This window comes from Puma concolor, chromosome A3 (genome assembly GCF_028749965.1).
Source record: "Puma concolor isolate L17-30 chromosome A3, mPumCon1.1.hap2, whole genome shotgun sequence".
Taxonomy (NCBI): domain Eukaryota; kingdom Metazoa; phylum Chordata; class Mammalia; order Carnivora; family Felidae; genus Puma; species Puma concolor.
Window position 1 is genome coordinate 53,610,001 of NC_141669.1, and position 17,305 is coordinate 53,627,305.

At 47.2% G+C, this 17,305-nt stretch overlaps 1 protein-coding gene across 7 annotated transcripts in view; it reads left to right on the plus strand.

Annotated features, from left to right (window-relative positions):
• The window catches only part of TGFA (transforming growth factor alpha), a 117,122-nt gene that overhangs the window by 83,224 nt on the left and 16,593 nt on the right, over positions 1-17,305 (plus strand). For 4 of the 7 annotated variants that reach the window (XM_086700915.1, XM_086700912.1, XM_086700914.1 and 1 more), the window contains exon 3: positions 5,117-5,237. In XM_086700915.1, the coding sequence (XP_086557041.1) occupies positions 5,117-5,237 (121 nt within the window). The remainder of the gene's footprint in view (positions 1-5,116; positions 5,238-17,305) is intronic. The other 3 variants (XM_086700917.1, XM_086700913.1, XM_086700918.1) reach the window with 1 other exon arrangement.

The window sequence follows — 17,305 nt, forward strand, 5'->3', positions numbered from 1 at the left end:
CCAGAGAGTGGAGGAAGGTAGAGAAAGGAGGAGGGGAGAGAGAGAGATAAGGAGGAAGGGAAAAAGAGAGACTCATTCTCTGGGATGATGCTGGGAATTTGGAGGTTTCCTAGTAAAGCTCATTTTTACTTAAATTACTGAGCAAATCCTCCACCTATTACTGCCTACCCTGCCTAGTTTGGAGAAGTGATCTATGAACACCACCTGGCACACAGTGCACAGTCAGAAAGTGGTAAGCCCTCTTCTCCCCTCCCCAACCTCCCACAGACTCCCTTTCCTCCTGAACCTTGGGGAAGCTTTGAACATCAGTAGGAACGGTCTTGTCTGTCTGGGCTGACCGTGCTGCAGTATTGGGGTTTTCCCCGCCGATTCTGGCGGTATCTGAGACAATCATCTTTAGAAGCCCTGGAACATGGCCTTGGTGGCCAGTCAAGTATCCAACTTCAGCTCCCGTCATGATCTCGCGGTTTGTGAGCTCAAGCCCCACGTCAGGCACAGAACCTGCTTCAGATTCTATGTCTTCCTCTCTCTCTCCCTGCCCCTCCCCTGCACTCACTCTGTCTCTGTCTCTCTCTCTCTCAAAAGTTAATAAACATTAAAAAAATAAATAAAAAATCTTTCGAAGCCCTGGAACAAGAACAGTCACTGCCCCTCACCGTGGCTTCACACTTTGCATGTGCCTTTTAGGCACATGAGCCCCGGAGGCCCACACGCCACCCCTAGGGCCAGACGGGCCCAGTGCCTGCCTCCATTCTGTGGCTGGCTCGCACCAAGATGGCTCCGTGAAAGCTCAGGGCTACAGTGTGGCTCACCCTTGGGGACCATTGTTGGATTCTCTTCTCAAGTGCAGGTCACGTCCCCCAAAGCTGCCAAGAGTACACTAGAAACAGAACCTGCCCTACGCATTACACACATTGAACTTCTTGGGGTCAGGGACCAGGACTTCACCCTGTGCACATTCTTGGACTAACTGCTCACTTTTAAGATGTTTGTGATTATATCAAGGGGAAAAAATGCAAGTAACAGAAGGAAACCGTAATTTTACATGAGTGCACATGTGCACTGTGTACTGACGTAGTTCTCTAAGTGGTGGATAAAAATGGGTTTTATTCTCTAAGGTGCTTTTGTTTAACTTTATGTTGGCATTTACAAAAGGGTTTCTACAGTGATGTATCGCTTTTATGATCAGGAAAAAGGTTTTAAAAATAAACATTGTTTGGGCCGCCCGGGTGGCTCAGTCGGTTAAGCGTCTGACTTCGAATCAGGTCACGATCTTGCGGTTTACGAGTTCGAACCCGCGTCGGGCTCTACAAACATTTTTTCAAAAATAAATAAACAAACAAATAAACATCATTTTAATGATCTGGCATTGTTTAGTTGACTGGCATCGAGCTCCCTTGGCACCTCACTGCCTTGGGCCAAGTCAGGAAGGTGGGATTATGGAAGGCCAGGGCTCGGGTTCTACATCAGACTCCTATCCTCATCCTGGTCTCTGACTGCAGACAGCAAAACCAGTGTGCGTTAGCTGCCATCCCCATGACGGTGGCAGAGAGCTTCCTCATTGCCTGGGCTTTGGCTTCTTAGTGAGCTGGGTGACCCAGGGAGGGTTTACACTGGCGGATGCCTCTGCATGGACTCCAGGAAATCCAGGAGGATATTGTCCACGGTAACACATAAGATCCTCTTCAAAAGGGGGCGTCTGGGTGGCTCAGTCAGTTGAGCGTCCGACTTCAGCTCAGGTCATGATCTCACGGTCTGTGGGTTCGAGCCCCGCGTCGGGCTCTGTGCTGACAGCTCAGAGCCTGGAGCCTGCTTCCGATCCTGTGTCTCCCTCTCTCTCTGCCCCTCCCCAACTCTCACTTTGTCTCACTCTGTCTCTCAAAAATAAATAAATGTAAGAAAAAAGAATTTTTTTTAAATCCTCTTCAAAGGCAGCCACAAAGAAAAGTTGCTCTGTGACCATAGACTCGGGCAAAGCTGAGCCTGTCCTGCATGTGCAAAAACAAGTGCATTTACATCTACTGGCCCATGTGCACCCTTGCATAGACTGTGCTAGGAGACATAGGGCTCCATTTGCCACTCAGCTTCAGCACATACATGTGTCCTAATGTGTGTCATGTACTAACCAGATAACAAACTTCTTTGCTCTTTTCCACCCCATCTTATTTTTCTTTGTCCTCATCTCTCCTTCCCTTTCGCACTGCCCATCTCGGTCTCCCTCGGTTCCTCTCTTTCCCCCCTCTCCTCCCCTTCTCTGCCTCTGTCTGTCTCTCTCACACACACACGCCTTTCCCATTTTCATTCCCTTTTTATGGTATCTATTTTTATAAAGATTCCTTGAGTCATTTATGAGATGAGGCAAAATATCCATAAATACAGGCTGAATGAGATCATGGCATTGGGTCTCCTCCTTACCAATCGGTTTTGGAGAGTAGTTCTCCCAAAGACAGATCCGGAGTTCTTCTGGTAGTTTGTATCTATTGACCTGACACTTTGCTACAAAGACTGTTAGCAGATCTCGAGTCTTAGTGTCATTTATATTTTGAAGAGCTGACAGATGACCAGCTCCAAAAAGGGTCCCTTTCAAGACCCCTGATGTATCATGTGTGATACAAGCCTGTGTCTCAGCCTGTGCCTAGCAGAATCACCTGAAGGGCACAGGTACTCTATATCAATTCTATCCCAGTAAACCTGACTTTTGAAAAAAATCACCCAGAGAGCTTGTCACACAGATTCCTGGGCACCATCCCCAAGACCCTAATTCAGTATGTCTAGGGTATGGACTGTGAAGTTGGCCTTCTGACGAACTCCAGGGGACGTAAAGCTGCTGGTCCACAGACCACGTATGAAGAGCCCAACTCTGAGCCCTGACGGGGTCTCCCACTAGCCACTTGGAGGTAGTCTTCTAAATGGCCTTTTGTGGAGCTTATCAAAAGCCTTTTTCAGGGTCTACATCAAATTAGATTCACTAGCCCTTCATCATTCTGTATTTGCTCCTCAACAAGTTTGATGAACACAGAGAAGCCAGTTATGAGAACCGCAGCAGATCTTTCCAGCCTCAACATCCCAGTGTCCACTGTCAGCCAGTGACCAAGCCCATTCATCAACTACCCAGGCCTGGGACTCATAGGTAACTGTAACCAGCAGAGGCACTTGGAGCACATGTCCTGGAGGCAGCTGCTAGACAGGGACAGCAAGACTGGCCAGCAGCTCTGGGTCGACATCTCCACCTGGCTTTGGGCATCTCTGCCTGTCCTCACACGTGAAAGTATATAAGGACGCTTGGACTTTTAGTTACACTACGCTGGATTTATGGCAGCAGGGAGAGATTATATACAGTAATGGTCTTACCGCATATGGAGGTTCTTTAGCATCTTGGGACTATCAGTGATCATGACGGAAGAGCAGCAGCTGAATGATATGTACCAGACGATTGGTTGAGTACAGTACTGAACAACTTTTGCCTAGTTCAGCCCTCAGAGCCACCCAGGAAGCAGGTGGACCCCCCATGGCAGAAGCAGGCTAAAAAAGCTCAAGCAGTCCTTCATCCAGGTGGTAGGGGCAGGATTCGAACCCCTCTCTGCTTAAGCCCATGTTCATAGCCACTAAGCATTCTCTCACCTTCTGCATCAAGGAATCTTGAATTTTCACCCTCTGCTTTTTCTACTGGAATTATGAGATTTCCAAATATTATACTTCTAGAAGCAATTCCTGGAGAGATAGGAATGTGGTTTTAATATTTAGTGGTAGTCTAAAACCCCACAATAAGAAATGGACCGCCTTTTCTCAAAGAGCAAGAGTTCTAAGAACATGTTTTTGCCAAATAAATAAATAAATAAATAAATAAATAAATAAATAAGTGGGAAGGGCACCTGGGTGGCTCAGTCAGTTAAGTGTCTGACTCTTGACTTTGGCTCAGGTCATGATCTTGTGGTTCGTGAGATTGAGCCCTGCATCAGGGTCTGTGAGAGCCTGCTTGAGATTCCCTCCCTCCCTCCCTCCCCCCTCCCTCTCTCTCTCTCTGCCCCTCCCCTGCTCACCCACACACTCTCTCTCTCTCAAAAAAATATATACATAAGTGAGGAAGACTCACTCCCCAAAACACAAACATAAGAGGACCTTTTGAAAGAAGCAGTGGCAGCTGCATCTATCACGCCATTGTAAACTAGCTACCTACTGCGTCTCAAGTGTTATTTGGACAAAACAGGGCTATTGGAGTCTAATAAAGTAAGCCATAGTGAGGCGCTTAGGGTGGTCAGTGGCTGGCTGTTTTTATTCCTATCTGAAAGCCAAGGAAGGAAAATCCTGACAGGCTTGGTGACACCCCAAGCTCTTATGAGTTACAGGTGTCAGAGCTGCAACTGGGACCCATCCCTGCCCCCCACTCCACTGCCTTTGCCGCCCACTCCCAGCTTTCCCAGTACTGTCTGTGCTGCTCCCAGATGGACTTCTGGGCTTTAAGTCCTCTTCGTGGCAGCATCACTCCCAAGCACCCTGCCCCAGAGAAGCTCTTGCTACCATTTTTTATGTACAGCTTTCCCGGACTTCTTTGGATCTAAATTTCTGTTTATTTAAGTAGAATCCTATACAGACCACGTTGGAAATGTACCTAATTTCACTTACAATAATATGTCATGAACCCCTTTTTGTATCATGAACCGTTCTTCCTCAGCATCAATTTAATGGTTATTTAGAACTCCTCTGTAACTACATTCTGGTTTCTTGTCTTTAAAACAGAGTTTCATGAAGCCTATCTTAAGAGAATGATCACGGTCACTTTACAAAAGTAAAATTAGGTCACGCAGGTAATAGGTTTTAAACGCACTGGTAGCTAAAACTGCTCTGGTACCTCTGAATAGCACTGAATCTTTTGAAGAGATTGTTTTGTTTTCTACGAAGATAAGTAAATAATAAAGCCCCGCTGGAAAGCACGTGACACAGATGTCTCTGGTCCTGGACTAGTTGTTAGAAAGTGAAGGAGAGCTGACCAGGAAATGCTGCTAGGGACCAGAAATCCCAGCCATCAGGGTTCCTCTGCAACTTGATCGGTGAGGTAGGGACCTGTGGGTGTGTCTGGCTAATCCGGATCTGAGCCAAATGTCTTTTCTTTCCCCAGCAGACCCGCCTGTGGCCGCAGCTGTGGTGTCCCATTTTAATGACTGCCCAGATTCCCACAGTCAGTTCTGCTTCCATGGAACCTGCAGATTTTTGGTGCAGGAAGACAAGCCAGCATGTGTGTAAGTGTTCCCTGGTATCCTGGGGTCCTGGGGCTGGAGGCGTCCCAGCAACCAATTAAAGGGACATTGACTTCCATAACGCATGCCTGAGACCCCTGAGGCTGGGCATGTTGGAGGATCAGAAAACAGGCTGAGGGACACCTGCTTCAAACCCAGCTGGCTAGTGCGCCTGGGTGGTTCAGCGGGTTCAGCGGGTTAAGCGTCCGACTCTTGCTTTCAGCTCAGGTCATGATCTCAGGGTTTGTGGGATCGAGCCCCGAGTTGGGCTCTGCGCTGACAGTGTGGAGCCTGCTTGGGATTCTCTCTCTCCCTCGTCCTATCTCTCTCTGCCCCTCCCCCCCTCAATAAATCAATAAACATTTTTTAAAAATAATAAAACAGGTTAAACATTCAGGTTCCAGGGCCCTCGCCCAAGCCACTGAGGCATAACCGCTAGGGGTTGGAGCCTGGAAATCTGCATTTTCAGCAAGCACCTCAGGTCACTCTTGGGTTCAGCAAAATCTGAAAATTCCTGGATTCAGGTTTAATTCACCAGTTAGAATTTGTGGAGGGCAAGGCACTGGGTTGGATCCCTCCAAGTAGCAAGTCTCCAAAAAGAGGTCTTTGCCCTCCAGCATCTTTACAGCACAGCTAATAAAATAAGCTGGAAGTGCCTGCAAACGGTTAGTGTACATAAGTGGTAACAGAACAAAGAACAGCTTCGAAATAAAGATGCCTGCCAGGGCACGGTGGTTTCCACACCAGGGAGAGCATGAGCCCCCTGGGGCTTCTGAAAGTATGGCTGAGCCCCACCCCAACCCACTGAATCGTAATCTCTAGGAATGGGACCCGGGAGTCACATTAGTTAAGAGCCACCAGGGATCGCCGTGGTCAGCCAGGCTGGACAGAAAGGCGCTTTGGGAGAAACTCCCCGGAGCAGGTGTTAGGGTTTGCCTAGTGGGGAGAGCAGAGAGGTTATTTCAGACCCGGAGTGTTGAAGGACCTGCTGTTATAGGCTACCTTTTGTGGCTACAGCAGGAGGAGACAAGACTGGAGACAAATTGGAGGCCAGAGCCTATTGGAAGTGAGCCTTCCTTCTCTAGGCAGTGGGAGCCATGTTGGTTTTAAAAAGGGATGTTTTAAGACAATCTGTGCAGGGGCACCTGGGTGGCTTGGTCGGTTAAGCGTCCGACTTCGGCTCAGGTCATGATCTCACGGTCCGTGAGTTCGAGCCCCTCGTCGGGCTCTGTGCTGACAGCTCCGAGCCTGGAGCCTGTTTCAGATTCTGTGTCTCCCTCTCTCTCTACCCCTCCCCTGTTCATGCTCTGTCTCTCTCTGTCTCAAAAATAAATAAAAACGTTAAAAAAATAAAAATAAAAATCTGTGCATAGTAGAATACTATTAGGTGGCCCCCTACTCACCCTTGGCACTATTGACTTTGGGGCTGGATAAGTCTTTGCTGTTGGAATTCTCCTGTTAGCATCCCTGGCCTCTACCCACTAGGTGCCAGTAGCACTGCCATCTCACAGTCTCCAGATTGCCACATGTCCCCTAGGAGATGGGAGGGAACCTCCACCCCCATTAAAAACCACCCATCTATGGGGCGCCTGGGTGGCGCAGTCGGTTAAGCGTCCGACTTCAGCCAGGTCACAATCTCGCGGTCCATGAGTTTGAGCCCCGCGTCAGGCTCTGGGCTGATGGCTCGGAGCCTGGAGCCTGTTTCCGATTCTGTGTCTCCCTCTCTCTCTGCCCCTCCCCCGTTCATGCTCTGTCTCTCTCTGTCCCAAAAATAAATAAATAAACGTTGAAAAAAAAAAAAAAGAAATGTAAAAAAAAACCACCCATCTATATGAAGTTGCCATTTTTATAGGTCACAAATGCTGGAAAGGCAGCAATTCCATTTGGTTCAACTTAATAGCACCAGTAAGTAATAGTAAATGTGAACAAAAGCTGGCATTTATTGAGCTTTTGCTTCATGCCAGACTTCCAAGCATTCGCCATATGTTAACTCATGTAATCCCCATAATGAACCCACAGAGAGGTTGTGCCCAGGTCGCATAGCAGAGCTCACGTTCAGACTCAGATAATCTGGCTCCTGATGCTGAGTTCTTAACTATGATGCTAAGGGTATCTGATGCTTTAGCCCAGGAGAGATTGTGGGTCCAGAGAGCTGCCACAGTAAAGTGGTGGGCTGGACGATCCTCTTCCTGAGATGCAGCTGTATGAACATGGACAGGCCCCTCAGGTGGCTCTGAGCCTCACCTGGAGAAGCATGCCAGCTACCTTCCTCCAGACAGGACTGTGGGAGGCCCCCAGGTCTTGTCCCCAGAGCTTGAGCCCTCCCTACCCTGTAAACGCAAAGCACAGTGATGATGACAGTCAATCATTATTCATGATCATTTTTATTCAAATACACATAGGGGGCCCTGAGGGACTTTTTGTTAGTAGCCAAGTCATTGTGGAAAACACTAGCCCTGAAGGGAAGTTTTACCTCTGGCCCAGACATCAGGAAGCCCCCCAATGCAGCAGGCCGAAGGCATTTGACCCTCCAGCAGTGCCCAGTGCACCCGTCTACAGGTGGGGAGGATCCTCTTTGAAGAAAGAGGGCAAATCTTTGCCGAGTTCTGACCAAATTTGTGTCAGTTTAGTTTTCCTTCCTCGGGTGCCTCCCCACCAGATGAGAGGCTGGTATAAACTTTTCGAGAGCGGGCAACCTCAAGCCTGGGTCATCAGATGAGTCAAAACAACAACCTCATCTGTGGCTGAGACCCCCAGCCAGCTGGCGGAAGCCCTCTGAAAGCAGGGGAGGGGCAAGTGCTTTTCTTAGCCTCTTCGGTCTGTGCCCCAAGCCCCACTCTTGGCTCAGGGAGGTGACTGTCCATCACATTTACACACCATTGCATTTTGATAATCAGGATGACCGGCTGTCCCTCCCCGCATCCACATTATAAATATTTCTATTAATAATCAGCTTTCAATAAAAACTGCAGCTATGTGCCAGGCATGGTTCCCAGCACTCTATATACAGTGACTCATGGAGTCCTCACAACTCCATCCTCAAGTGGGAATTCTTGTTGTAGAAATGAGAAAACTGAGTCGGCTCACAGGAGCAGTTTTCCCAGAGTCCCAGAGCGAGTTAATGGTAGAGCATGGGATTCAGGCTGATCAATTCCACCTACCAAGCCCATGTTCTCAGCCACTGCCCCAGAGGGCACTCTGTCTCAGCCTTAAAAAGTTCACCTCTGTTACAAAAAAATAAATAAGTACAAGTTCACCTCTGTTTAAAAAAAGGACAGCAGGTCCAAAATGGAGTCTCTTGTGCTAAGTCCACATCACCAAACCAAAACTTAATACCTAACCTAATTGCAGTTTCAGCCTTCACCAGAAATGTGCTTAGCTAGTCAGGCTGGAATTTCCTGGTGTGCTCTAGTGAGGTAATTCACCTGATAGACCCCTTCTGTCCCCCAAAGAAAGATGAGGTCATCCACTCTTTCCCTGTCCCTGCCCCCTCCTGCTTATACAAGTCTTCCATCTCATACAGCTCCTTGGAGCTCCTTTCTAATTTGATCTTAAAATTTACAAAGTTGGGGGCACCTGGGTGGCTCAATCGGTTAAGCGTCCAACTTCGGCTCAGATCATGGGGATCTCATGAGTTCATGAGTTCGAGCCCTGTGCCAGGCTCTGTGCTGACAGCTCAGAGCCTGGAGCCTGCTTCAGATTCTGTCTCCCTCTCTCTCTGCCTCTCCCCCACTCACACTCTGTCTCTCAAAAAATAAACATTAAAAAAAAATTTATAAAATGTACTCAATTGAATTTTGTTTTTTAACACCTCAAATCACTAAGCTCTTTTGTTTCCAAGAACGGTGTTGGCACCTTTCCCCAGCATGTGAAGAAAAAGGTCAAGGTCATTCTCAGGTTCTTTGCCTTGACCACAGACTTAAAGTCCTTTCTGTGGGCTGAGTGCAGGATCTCTGGAAACAGCTGGGCCAGTCTTGTGGTTTGGAAAAGCTGACCATCTGTGGGGATGCACAGCAATGCAAGCAATTACCACCTCTTTACCTCAGTTTCCCCACTGGATCTTGACAGTCCAGGGGGTGGTATTCAGCCAACAGATAAGTTTTACATAGTGGTAGGTGATGATCTGCGTTGTTCTTTGGTAGTTTTAGTTAGTTGTCAGGATTTTAGAAGTCAGGTTTCACTCTCCATACGGATGCCCAGCCCTCTTGAATAGGCAGCATCAGGCCTGAACTCCCAAATGTGCCATGTGGCTGGAACACAGGTGCACCTGCCCCACCAGCCCCAGACAGGGCTTGCCCTCTCCGCTTCTCATTTCCACCTCTCTCTCCCCTGTTCCCCAACACTGAAGCAGATGTCAGCCCCTGATCATTCCGCTGCCACTTCTGCTCCCCTCACACCAGCCCACTTTGCTCACTTCTGCCATGTGAGCTTGTAAGCTTGGTGAGGACAAGACCACACCTTATGCCCTTTGTATTTACAGCGCCTAGAAGAATGCGATAATTAATTAATTCCCACTGGTCCAGAAACTCTGAGTCCATGCAGAGAAAGCAGAACATTCTGTTCTCACTCTTAGGAACCACCCCAGATTTGGGTCACTGACATTCTGGTCAATTTATTGACATTCTGGTCAATAAAACCAACATACCTTGAGGTAAGGCCACTATCTGTCAAGGCCATATAAAGAAAACCCACAGTGACCCAAGACTAGTCTCAAAAGAGGGAGCGCTTTCTAAAATACTGTCACGCCAAAGCTTTGTTTTTTATAAGAACAATAGTCTTTAGGTTTCCGGAAAACCTAAATAAAATGACACATCACACTAAATAAAATATGAGGTAAAGAAAAAAAGTTAAAACAAATAACTAGTCAGAAATAGCCAAAGGTAGTGAACAGAATCCTTAAACATTTATGTTTCCGATGAACCCTCAATTTTATTTTGTGTCTTCCTTTAGTTAATTCTCACTAGAACCCAATTACATCAGGAAACAAATGGAAGAAGGATTGCCAAAGATCATAAAGCCATAGAAATGCAGGGTTGGGACTTGCACACCGTTTTTCCCCTGAGGCCAATGCAGCACACTGTTGGTCTGCTGCCTGCAGAAGCCTTCAAACAAAGGAAAACAGTTGAAGGAAGACACTCAGAAAAGTTCCAGTGTCGTCAGCCAGTGGCAACCAGTTAGAAGTTTCTCACCTGTCCAAAATGCTCTTCAGTGATTGAACTCCCTGACTTAACTTTCCCACAGCAAAGTGTGAAAACAAATTGCTGAGCCAAGGAAAACATCTCACATGGCCCTGGCCACAGTACATTCTAGAGCCAAACATCCACAGAGAAGTGAGTGCCATCAGTGTGCCAGCAGGCTGCGATGTGACTAAGGATGTATCCCCCCACCCCGCACCAACCCCACCAAGAGTTTGGTGCTTGAGTGACTCGACGTAGATCTTGTTTCATCTCAACGGCTGCCAGATGGTGGGGTAGAGGGGTTAAGAAGTTACGACATTTGGGCACCTGGCTGGCTCTGTCCATAGAGCATGTGACTCTTGATCTCAGAGTCATGGATTCAGGCCTCACGTTGGGTGTAGAGCTTACTTTGAACAAGAGAATAGTTATGACATCATTCCATCCATATGTCTGGAGAAAGCGCACGTCCTCATTCTCTCTCTCCCCACACCAGAAGCAGACACTGAGAGTCGCACGCTAGGCAGGATAACTCAGCAGTTAAAGGCATGGATTTGGAGGTCAGACAGGAGTCTCTTACGCAAGTGACTTAGCCCCATTAATCCTCAGTCTCTTTGTGTATAAAATGGGGATGTTAATATTTCGCAGGATTGTGGTGAGGACCCAGTGACCATATGTGTGTATAGCTATTGCTGTCCCGGATGAGAGCCTCTAGACACCCGGAGCTATTTAAATTAATTCACTCAATTAAAATGTAGTTTCCAAAGCTCACTAGCCACACTTCAAATACTCAGCACCTGCAGGTCTAGTGGCTACTGTGTTTGCCAGCACAGATATGGACTGTTTCCATCATTGCAGGAGTCCTATCAGATAGCAGTGGAGAACATCCAAGCCTGGTTCCCCGCAGAGCATAAGGGCTCTGTTACCAGGCATTGTTACCGTTGCCGCAGCTGGAAGATGCTATAGGGTCCTGCCAAAAGGAGCCATGGAAGGCGGGTAGACCATGGAACCCATGCTGTCCATGAGGCCCTGGGATCAGAGCTGCAGAGAGCAAGCCCTTACCCCATCCAGACCCCTACTCCCCAGCCCTTGAGACAGAGAAGCTATAGAACTTTGCGAATCCACTTCTTAAGAGGCCAACAGTGGGTAAGCAGAACACAGGTGTCTTTGTGCTCAGGTCCCCCACTCCTACCCCAGCCCTATGGAACTTGTCCGTGTTAAAGGCAAGTTAGTGTAAACGTATTTTTAAAACCATGGTCCTTGGTCCTTAATCACTTTGGTCCTTGGCCCCCATATTGAAGACCATATCTTAGGACCTATGCCAAAAGACTTGGCTAAAAGACAGAGGACTAGCCTCCTGCCAGAGAATACATCATTGTTTATAAAGACAATGTCTCTCAAGAGCATTAAAAATGCTGCCATCCTTTTATTTACATTTTTAGCACTTACACAGCACTTGTGTCAGACACATCACAATCTTGTGAAGTGCTTATAACAACTCCGTAAGTTTTACTATCCTATTTTAAAGATGCAGAATCAGTGGCACAGAGAGGCTAAGTAATTTGCTGAGGGTCACACAGGCATTCAAGTGGGGGTTGAGATTTGAACCCAGGAAACTTTGGCTCCAAAGTCTGTACCATGTTGTGCCCTCACGTGGGACCCTATCCTGAGGAAACAATCTCAAATGCAAACAAAGTGTGTGCCTTAAGGTAATCACCTGACAGTAGTTATGCTATCATAATTGGAGACTGCCTAAATGGTAAGGGTTTGGTGAAGCAAACTGTGCACATATATTACTGCACAACATTTTAAATGACTTGCAATTCTCTAATGACAGCAAAATAGTAAGGAGATAGATGAGATACTGACACAAAATTGTAAAACAAACAAAACACAAAAAACCCCAAAACTACGTTTAAAAGTACAGAGAAATAGTTCAAAAAGAAACATGTCAGTTTGCAATTTGGGGACGTGGGCAACAATGTGAGCTTTTACTTTCTGCCTTGTTATTTATGTGCTTTCCAATTTGCTTAGACACATTCCTTTTCTGGTTGGAGAAATTTTTTTAAGAAAAAAATATTTAAGAGCATAACTCTATATGCATTATTATATTTTTTTTGAAAATTGTAAAAGGGCCCTGTGAACCAGGCAAAACAGGAACTTAGGGGGAAAACTTAGCAACTCATGGGGACCAGAAGGCCTTAAAGCCCTCAGCACAGGAGAAAGAAAGGCGTATCATGGATAATGTCATTCTTCTTGTTCAGACGGAGAGGCCCACAGCCACAATGTGCTCCTGTGAAAAGCACCAAAGCATTCTTGACTTAGTAACCAAAATGAAAAGGCCTTGGGGATCCACCTGGCTGGAGCACATTGCCTTTCTCTCCAGCCACAATGGCTCCTTTTGCAGCTCAGCCAGACTCCTTTTCCCTTCTATGTGGCACTCTTTCTTTCCTGTACACTTCTTTCGTTTGGGTTCTTATTTGGGGGAAATAGCCTGAATGGGATCCCAGAGCCTCATTTCAGAATTATGAAGACAAAACAGCATTCCACAATCTTGAGTTTGGCAAAACCCACTCTAGACAGATGAAATCGGTCAAATGATGTAAGGACATGTTCAGTCTTACACATTTTCCATTCCACCCTTGTGATAAAACGACTCCTATTTTATTCAGATTCCTTTCTTAAACAAGGGGATAGCATCTCCCATTTCTCCTGCGCCTGATAGGAGGGGGCCCATTTTATAGCCACCATCCTGGGGCAATGCCCAGAAGGAGGGAAGGAGAAAGGAGACTTGGAAATAGTAGGTTTTGAGTTGTTGGTTCTTGATTGTGTACTTAAATAATAGTTCTACCTCAGTGGTTCTCAGGCCTGGATGCACATTTGAATCACCTGGGTGCCCACTCCACTTGGATGGGCATTTCTGGGGGTGTGACCTTGGCCTTGGCATTTTCCAAATCTTCCCTGGTGGTTGTACTGTGTAGTCAGGTGGGAACCAAGACCTACTTGAGGTAAAGTACAGGACCTTAACTGAGTCAAGCATGATTCATTTGCAACCAGGTGAGATGACTCTTCCCCTCCTTATGTGACTTGTACCTAAAATAATGGGCATAATTAAGTCGGGTATCAGTAGAAGCTTGGGAAGTTTAAAAAAAAAAAAAAAAGGCATGTCACCAAAACTTTTCTTTTTCCCCACCTTATAAAAAGCAACTGCGAAGCATCCCCATTACTACCAACGATTGGGGAGGAGAAAGAACCTCCCGCAATCTCAAGGCCAAAAATTCTAAATTGTGGCTGTCAACTTTAGCTGCCTGGGGGAATCATCGAGGAGCTTTAAAAATACTAATACTCAGGCCTTACTCCCAGAGATTTTGATGCAGTTGGTCTAGGGTATGGCCTGGACATCAGGATTTTTTCAAGTTCCCCAGGCAATTCCAGTGGGCGGCCAAAGTCGATGTCACTAGTAAAACCTTCATGGTGGCTCTCAACTCTGGCTTCATCAGAATTACCTTTGGCCTTTTCTTCAAAACACCCATTTTCAGAGAAATTCTGATCTTGGGTAAAGCCCAAGGATCTGAACCACAGGTTATTCTGCCTCCCAGCTGTAGTTGTGCTGCCTGGGGCTAAGATCTGCTATTCTCAGAGCTCACCTAGGCCATGACCTAGAGTCTCGCCTGTTAGGCAGCAACCCGTGTGCCTCCTGTGCCTCGCTGGAGAAGTTTTCGTTCATAGGCACATTGGGCTCCCTAATTCAATGAGACTGAAATGTGAGTGTTTGCAGCCGTGACACTAGGTGACTGGGGCATTCCTGTTGACATGAAGACTTTCCCGGTGGGCTAGGACCCCTGCCAGGGGTGTTTTTGAGGCAGAGCTGGTTGTGAAGGGCCCAGCACACAAATGGGAAATGTTCCTCTGGAAGGAAGAATATGGAAAATCAGCAAAAGGTGACCCAGCCCAAAGAGTTATCTTTCTTAGTGAGTTAAGACTACACCGTCTGGGGGCATCTTGGCACCTTGCCACACCACAGCAAGGAGACCTCTTTACAGGGGAGTGAGCAACCTGGCCTTTTTGCAGTGAGGTTTGTGAGCTTGTCACGAAATCACTGTCCCAGAGTATCTTCCAGACCAGTCTGCATTACCCTAGAAAGGTAGCCTTCATGGTTGAGATTGTTAGTTTTTAAACCCAGAAGCCCCTGTTTCCTCATCTGTAAAGAAGGTAAATAGCAACGCTGACCTCACATGCAGCTGTGATTGTTGGGAATAAGAGAGATGGATTCATATGGAAGTTTGGCACAGTGCCTGCAATAAATGGTGTGTGTTGTAATTAGCGCTTGGCTGCCGCTCGTTTATTTAAACAGGTTTTCTTGGAGTCCCCAGCATTGATGTGTTAATCCGTAAGGTTTGCAGAACCAAGTGGTTGTGAAGGTGTTAGAATCCTTCTCTCCCAAGGGCCTGCAGGTCAGAGTAGGACTATTTCGGAAATAGGAGTGCTTAGCCTGGACCTCTCACAGATAGTTACACAGATCCTCACTGCACTGCCCTGGGAGGAAGCAGCATAAACACCTGTCTGTAGACGTCCCATTGGCTTGGCTGCAAGTCCCGAGGAGGAATGTGACAGTTGACCCCAAGGCCCAACCTCCTCAGCCCCCTCCTGTTCAGTGGTTCACCAGTCTTTGTAGACCTGGGTCTTGCCCGAAGGAGCACGGAGACTGACCTGAAGTGAGGCTGGTGGGGAGGGCAGTGATTCTGAGGGCGTTCAGAAGAGGTGAAGTTAGATCCACGCAAAGAGATAAGGCAAACGGATGTATGGGTGACTGGGTGAAGGAATGAGTCTGTAAATTACCTTTTTGGAGAATGTGATCTTTGAGACGGAGTCTGATGGGGAGAGTAAGGAATAACATTCCAGTCAGAGAAGGTGGCAGGAGGTGAGATGGGCAAATGGAGAGTGGTAGGTGATCATGCATAGACCAGGCAGGTATGTCCATGTGCCTATATGCCCGGCACTGGTTTATTTGACACTGGGCTGGGGGGGGGGGGGGGGGCGCATCTTGGGTCGGCTGGAACCTAGGTTATGGGAGATAAAATGGAGAGGATTCAGGCCCTGCAGAGAGGGGGTGTCAAATACCAAAAAGTGGAAGTCCACAGGGAGCCAACTGGGTGCAGGGTGAAACTGAAGGTCAGACTGGAACAGGGACCCCATACAGGGTTCTCTCCGGATGCTGACAGCTTCGATCTATGTGGCACCTCCACTGTTGCTTAGCCCATCAGCCTCCGGTCCAGTCCACTGTCTGCTTCCCCCAGTGGGAAGAGGCCAGTGCCTTTGTTTTCTCCACAGCCCACAGGTTGAGGTGTTTCTTGATTTTGACCTTCACATAATTTTGTTATTAAAACCAAACAAAAACCTGCCCCTGGCCCACAGGCCCTCAGTCTCCTCCCTCAGCCCAGGACTGGGACAGTCAAGAGTTCTGTGATCTAGATCCTTTTTAAGGAAAGTCTTGCTAGAGATCCCCCTCTACGACTTTGTCCCTCCTGCATCTGGAAGCTGCTCTCTTGTCCTCGGGTCTGTAGAGAACCCTACATGGTGCCCTGTGTCCTAGTTGGCCCTCCTCAGCTTCTTTACTTGCACCTTTGTTGAACTGAAAACTTCAAATCTCTTTTACCTTTTCAAGATTGGAGCCTAAACCAAAAGGCACGTTTGATCAAGAGCTTAACCTGTGGCATTCTTACCCCAATCCCTTTTGAGTATGTGGGGGGAAGCAGCCTGATGAATGAGCAAGAATCCAGACTCTGGGCTAAACAGACCTGGGTGTGAATTTCTCTCTTGTCTAGCAGTGTGACACAGGCAAATGACTTTGACTTTTCTGTGCAAGGATCAAATGGGAAAACGTAGGTGAAATGTACAATAACCCTTAACAGAAAAGCAAGGGCCTGAATTCAAACTGAAAAAAAAAAAAAAAACCCTTTAAGAAAGGTATATAACAAGTGGGCTATGGGACAAAGAGCCCCCACGAAAGACTTTTCCATTAAGCAGTGCTAGAGACAAGCTTCTATGCTGTGGTGGTTCAGGGTGAAGCCTTAACCAGCAATTTTCGCAGTATCTCCTGTTTGTCACAGATCTTAAACTCTACACTACCTGTTCCTTTAACATGAAAATTATTACATTTTTGTTAACATTGAGCAAAACCTGTGTTCCAGAAAAAGATAACTGTGTTTATCCTGTGGCCCCAAGGATCCCTCTGGCATCTGGGGTCTGGTGGCCCAGGAGTCCAGGTGTAGGGGAACCACAAATGTAACACCCCTGGGGCTGGCCCTGGGCACAATAGCAGGCAACCAGAACCCTTAATCCCCTTTTATTTCTCCTTGTTCTTCAAAGGCCTTTAAATCTAAAAGTGAAGGAGAGAGACTGACTACTTCATCAAAAGGTAGACTCTTGGGAAAAAAAAAAAAAAAAGTTTACAGCTATCACTGCCATGGCTGGGGGGGAAACCAAAACACAACTTTAAATCCAGTGTGTGATGTTTGGTGCAGGGCTGCTCTTGGGGAAGTCCCCTGTGGGAAGGAAACTTCCCCACCTGAGAAGACAATGGTGATCAACCATTTTCTTTATAATAACAAAATCACCCGAACAAAGGGACCTGTACCTAAGCAAAGTATCTTCTGTTGAGAAGAACCCTATGCTTGGAGGGGGAAAAAATGCCTTCATCAGAAAATGAGCATCCCTTCCTTATGACTAGAACCTTTCCTGAGGGTTCATCCTCCAAGAACCACTTGTGGCTGCCCCAGGATTGAGGGGGTGGGGAGGTTAGCATAAGCAAGAGTTATATATATGGAGGGAGTAGCAACAGCCTTCTGCACACAGGAGGAGGCTATTACAGAAGCGAAAGAGCCCTTGGATACTAGC